This window comes from Diplotaxodon limnothrissa, linkage group LG8 (genome assembly GCF_057381915.1).
Source record: "Diplotaxodon limnothrissa isolate DT_005_m linkage group LG8, D_limnothrissa_male_GT1.1, whole genome shotgun sequence".
Lineage (NCBI taxonomy): Eukaryota > Metazoa > Chordata > Actinopteri > Cichliformes > Cichlidae > Diplotaxodon > Diplotaxodon limnothrissa.
In genome coordinates, this window is record NC_140603.1 from 20,328,895 (window position 1) to 20,335,288 (window position 6,394).

The 6,394-nt window shown below is 40.8% G+C and overlaps 1 protein-coding gene across 2 annotated transcripts in view; it reads left to right on the forward strand.

The window, feature by feature from the left end:
• adkb (adenosine kinase b) overlaps positions 1 to 3,891 on the forward strand; it is a 136,680-nt gene extending 132,789 nt beyond the window's left edge. For both annotated transcript variants that reach the window (XM_085360810.1, XM_085360811.1), the window contains 2 exons: positions 2,619 to 2,705; positions 3,014 to 3,891. In XM_085360810.1, coding sequence (XP_085216936.1) covers positions 2,619 to 2,705; positions 3,014 to 3,138 — 212 coding nt within the window. In that variant the 3' untranslated portion in view covers positions 3,139 to 3,891. The remainder of the gene's footprint in view (positions 1 to 2,618; positions 2,706 to 3,013) is intronic.
• The last annotated feature ends 2,503 nt before the right edge of the window (positions 3,892 to 6,394 follow it).

The following is a 6,394-nucleotide window of genomic DNA, read 5'->3' on the forward strand; positions in this document are numbered from 1 at the left end:
TAATTATTTAATTTGCTAATGAACCTAATAGAACAGTTCTCATAGTTTTCTTATATATATAATACTTAAAGCCAAATGTTTACTGATTGTAGCTTATGAATATGATTTGCTGCATGCAACCGTGTACCTGCACTGAATTTTGCTAACTTTTTATTACTTGGCTATTAGCACCCAATGCAAAGCTAAGCTGTGGTATGAAAGTGTTTTTGTGATTATTAATTATTTCTGAGCATGTAAAGCAGTCGTAAAATGACATAATGAAGAGCATTTTACAAGATACTATTATAGTTCCTTTTCAATTTAAAGCACAAGGCAAAGAAGCACAATATATGAGACCTGCAAGCAATAAAATGGATTACCCCTGTGATAACATGGTAATTAATATAACACCTGGTGTTTGTGCTTTTGCATAGTTAGAGTTAGAAACTTTTTTTACAGTTGTCATTTGCCAGAATGGAGACAAAACACAATAAGTAAATTGTAATTGAGAATTATTTTAGCCATAATATCCAGGAGGTAAGCGTTTCATGCGGATTAAGTATTCCCTCTGGGATATGACCAGAATCTCATATGCGGATAATGATATATATCACACAGTAAATTCTGTTTATTAAAGTTTATATGATGTCCACATTCTAAGGTTGTTACTTTACTGTATATAAGCAAATGATTACATAAAATATTGCTATGTAAAATACAAAACCCAAACATTGTATTTTCAAGTTTAAACAGTTTAACTCTGGGATTTATTTTGAGCACCTGACAGTCCGTAAACTCTCGCCATACTGCATCACATGGTTCTTGCATAAGCAACGGGAGAGATTTGTGCTGTTTGAGCCCCTTGTGGAGGACGGTGTGCGGCATAATTTACACAGGACAGCTTACTGGGTCATGCAAGAGCAAATGACATCCGCGCTACAGCGTTAGCAACTCCTTTCATGCTGGTATTCATGTTCTCACCTGCATCCGCGTGTTGTAAGATTGCAAAATTGCATTAAAATGACGGAAAATACTGCTGCAAGGTCAAAAAATAAACAACAGAGGTTTTGATTTCATCACCAGATATATGTTATCACACTGCACAACCCTAAAGACAACACTGTGCTGTGTTATTTGTCACTAATTAAAACATGCTGAGCAGCAGCAGAGACATTAAAATCACATTACATAAAATATTGAAATCACTCTGGCACAATAAAGCCTCAATAAGGCGCACTTGCAGGTACAGGAAGAGAGACTTGTAGCAGCAGGTAGCAACAGGTGACAGCAGACAGCAAAGAACAGAGCACGCAGACTGAGGACAGTTATTATTTTCCTGTACACAAATATGTATCACAGCAGGTATGAAAACTGAACCATTACAACGCGTGTAAATGACTCTGTTATTGTTAGTTTCTCCAGAATAATGAGACGGGTCCCGGCCCGGTCCTTGATGATTTTGTTAAATGGTGTGATGAGTCTCCTCTCCTCAATTAAACTCATCCAAGACAAAAGACGTGATCGTTGATTTCAGAAAACGCACTCATGCACACGAGGTCATGTCCATTAAGGGTCAGACGGGGTAATGTGTTCAGTCTTATCTTGGAACAATTATTGATTCAAAACCGAACTTTGAGGAAACCTGTGAAGCCGTGTGCATAAAAATTGGCACCAGCGTCCTGTTTGATGAAACTCTATCACTGATTTGATCTTATCTTGCCTTTACTGAGTCTTTTTTTAATCTTTGTCTTTGGTGTCATGGGTTGGAAACTCACTTAAATTGTTAAATGGTCTAAAAGGGCAATTGGTGAGTCACAGCTGAGCCCAGCTTCCCCGTCCACTAAACAGTTACAGCGATTGGCTGGTTTGATGAGGACTGGCATCCATTGCAAAGAGCTTTAGTTTCTTCCTGGTCCCACAGTGGAGAACAACAAGGTTTAAAAAACAGTTTTGTTCCAACGCTCACATAGACTGTGACGTCTCCGTTATTTATTTCTTCGGTATGTTGTATTACGCTCACCTGCTGTCTGTGTTTTTGAAAGTGTTTATCCGAGGCTGAATGAGTCACTCACTGCAGACAAAATCTACCAGTGGTTGTAAATAATGTAACCTGAACCCGACAGCACTGAGCGCTGTTTCCGTCTTGGCGTTTGGCTTTTTAGATATTTGGTCACAGATCAACCGAAGTTACTCTAATCATCCAAAACGAACGGCAACGTGTTCATCCAGGCTCGACCAGAAGCCACATTTATTATTCACGTCTCCTGTTTGCCGTTCCTGTTTTCAGATTTACTCCTTGGGTAGTTCATGGATTTTAAAAAGTGTTAGCAAATATTCACCTTGCGATATTCACCTTTGTTGACAACGATGATTCAGAGTGAAGATTTACTAGTCCTGCGAAAGCAAAAACGATTAACTGCACATAATCTTTAGCTGTGTACTTAATAATTAGAGGAAAAACCCCCATGCAGAAGTGCTAAAATAAAATAGCCAATTATTTTTTATTTTAAGAAAGCCCTACAGTGTGCAATGACCCCACGAAGTGCGAGAAATAATAGCCTACAACTTGAGACACAAAGAGAGAGAATAACGCTGAAGTTGAACTTTAATTACAGAGTCTTCTTGTGTCCCCTCTGTAGGTGATAGGGTGACTATGTTCCCTGTTTTGGACATAGACCAGAATGATATTGTGGACACTAACGGAGCCGGAGATGCCTTTGTTGGAGGTATGGCATTATTAAGTGCATATCTTCATATCTGTGTACAATCCAATTAACCTTTGGTACTGGCCAACTATGCAATGTAGTAAAATCTCCAGATTATATGAGTGTGACTTTTACCCTGCTGTTTTTTTCCCCACTCTGATCATAGCGCCATATAAAACAGCCAACATTTATGTCCTGTTGAGGAAGAAGCAGTCCCTTTTTCTAGAAGCAATTAGTACTTTGCTCATTTTAACCCTAACTGCTCCCCCAAACTATTCTCGGAAGTGATTGATGGCTACAGGTTGACCTCTGCTCTTCTGTCTACCCAGGATTCCTCTCGGCGTTGGTCCAAGAGCACGCGTTGGAGGAGTGCATCCGGGCCGGACACTACGCGGCCAATGTCATCATCAGGCGGGTCGGATGCACCTTCCCGGAGAAGCCAGATTATCACTGATGCACCCGAAAATGCTGCGCACGTGTCTTTTCCACAGAAATATTTGTATGTTTCGGGATTTTACGTATACTTATTTTCTATTCACAGTGACAGACTGCATGGGACTAATTACCTCAGCTTGACTATTTTATCAAACTGTTAAAAAAAGGAAAAATAGCAGCTCTGATGTTTTAATATAAGTCAAATACTGGAAAAATATGTGTATGTTTAAAGGCTTATTCCGCTAAAATCTGTCTATTGGATGTAAAAAACTGAATACCTGCAAGCCTGAGAAGGCTGTGGGAAAGTGTCAAATGTGTAAGCACATCTCAAGAAACAAATCAACATAATCTGCCAAACTTCACTAACATTGATCCATATTTTTTCCCCACTACAGAGCAAACACTATGTCCCAATAGCTCCTCCTCGTAGCTGGGGGTTTTGTATTTTAGTGATTTATAGGAAACTTGATAAAAGCTAATAATAAGCTGATCAGTAGCAGAGAAGTGCATTATCCCGAAAGAGTGGTTTGAAAGGTTTCTCCGGGTTCTGGTGACTTCTTCATAGACCCTGAATCACAGCCAAAAAAATAAAGATATATTTACAGAAACTTCTCAAGCCATTCCTGCCACAGAAGCCACTTCTCAGTTTTACTAATTATCGTAATATTTATTACTTTTCAAACAATAACTGCTTTGCCTGTAAATCGCTAATTACGCTTATTTAACTGGAGCTTGTGCACTCTGAAGAGACGATAGTGACACTGAAGTGGTGTAATTAGCAGTGAAAACTATAAGCGCAAAGCTGTAAGGTACAAAGTTGTCAGCGTAATCTGTTTTGGGGGGGGGGGGGGGGCTGTAAAATAGAAACAATACCACATTTCCACTTCAGAGTATTCCTTTAATATTTAGCTGCCGTGCTGCAGCAATCAGGGATTGGGTACTGACAATCTTAATAGATAATGAGATAAAAGTGAAACATGTTTTTTTTGGTACTATTGAAATAAATCAACTGATCCCACCATGAGACTCCTGGAGAATTTTGACATCTAAGAGCTGTTTAACCCAGAGGTGATGTTTATTTTAGGAGATACAAAAAAGAAAGAGGATATGAAAACAATGTTATAACCCACAGAGTTTGTGAATTTCCTCATTATTTAATCAGCCAGAGGCACACACTCTCATGCTAATCACTTTTGGATGGCTCAGCACCCTCCATTACGGACCTGGTGTCCTGGCTCTGCTCAGCTGCTGCTCCACCCTACCCCTCATCATGCTTATTGGGTCCTAACTGGACTCTTGTGGTCTGGAGCTGCACTGCAGGGCTGCAGGAGATCATTTTTCTCAGTTTAAGGGATTAGCGGTCGCTCTTCGCTGGAGTCATTAGAGGGACCTGAAAATTAGGCTGATCCTTCGTACCCAGCTGTGCTGTCGCTGGGGGTTGGAGAAGGGGATCAGAGGGAGGCCCTTTCCAACCACCACCACCCCCTCCCTGCCTCCCTCCTCCTGTCCTATTCACTGAGGGCCAGCAGAAGTGTCGGGCAGTGTCTCGAGTGTTTTGTGGAAAATAATTCAACTTATCTGTTCTACAAAGAAGTGTGATTGAGATTTTTTTCTTTTCTTTTTTCGGTTCCCCTCGCACAACCTGTTACATCATATTGTCGTTTTATTTTCTTTGAGCACATCAGAAGGAATCCAGTATTTACACTCCCCGCACACGCAGCCCCGCTTTCATAATGAGGCATCGTTTATGCATTTATGCTAATTGGGGCCATCTAGGTGAAAATATTCTCCAGCCAAAATGTTATTAACAACTTTGAGACACTTTTTTTTTCAATCAGCATTTTTTTTAAAGGTTTCACACAGATGCGCTTTGAAAAGGACCACATTTCTGATTGGGCAAGATCACACTCCATGGCAGCTGGTTCATTTGCTTCTCAAGATGACAGATGGCAAAACACAAACACAAAAAGAGGGAGCCATGATTAAGTAATGAGAATGCCTGCCACAATAAGGAAACTACCAAACATACTTTTTCCCCCCACTTTTTGCTGGTTAACTTTTGCCTTGCTTTATGAAAGCAAAAGGCAAGAAAGCAGACATGGAAAACTGTACATCTGATTTACATTTTTACGATTCTGTGCTGTGTGTTTGCTGCTCCATTTCTGCTTACCAGTCTACAAGATTTACAGGTTTGAGTTAAACACACTGTGAGCTTTGAAGCAGGGAGAAGAATGTCTTAATTTTGTGACATTTGCCTACTTTTTTTTTTAATTGAGCATCATTTTAATTGCAGGCAAAAGAGTAACTGGGGCCCTGGCCAGTGTTTTGCCCCGCAGATGGGCAGCAGTGTTTGTGAACACCAGTGCGGCAGTTGGCAGGGATTGAGGAGGAGGTGGCGGGGTGTGTGTCTGTGTGTGTGTGTGTGTGTGTGTGGTGGTGGTGGGGGAGGGATGGGCAGATTGCAATGGCACATGCTCCAATTCAAATTATCCCTGGACCCATGCAGCAGTGGAGGACCTGCTGGGGCCCAGGGTGGCATTCATTATAACCAGACACAGGCAGGTTTTGGTCAGCGCCTCCATCGTGACGCGAGTCCCGAAAGCATCAAATCTGGACTCTTTGCGGTTTTACGACTGCACCTAAAAGGAAATGTGCATTTTTATTTGCGCACGTTTTGCCACAAATTATCATTAAGGAGATGCAAGCAAATGTCAAGGACTGCACGGGGAGGAAGATGGTGAGTGATCTGCAGGTCAACAGAAAACATCAAGGTCATGGAGGTAATGAGGAGAGCGTGTCTGATGAAGATGCAGCATAATGGCAAAAATGACAAGACAAGTGTTAAATGAATGCAAATCAAATTACACATCAAATGTGGCTCTTCTCCCCCACCACCACCACCACCTCCTTGGTTAAAGTCTTTTTAAAGGCTTCTTGTACAGTACTGTATGTGTTCATAATCTGATGGGAAGTTACCAATTATCTCTCCCTAATTACACCCGTATTACTGCTTGAAAAATGAGCTTTCTGGCATTTCTAATGCTGCTAAAGAGTTGGTGAATGAGAGAGGCGAGCGCAAATCTTAAAAAAAAACCAAAAAACTGAAAATTTAATGATCTACATTATTGCTTACAACTATTGCTCTTCCTTGGGCTTGGTGAAGTTAATTAACAGATTAGGATGGGGGGGGTAGTGTGTGATATCCCTTGCGGCGCTGGATAGTATTGGCCAATGCAAGAAATGTGTAATATGTATATATGTATATTTAGAATAAT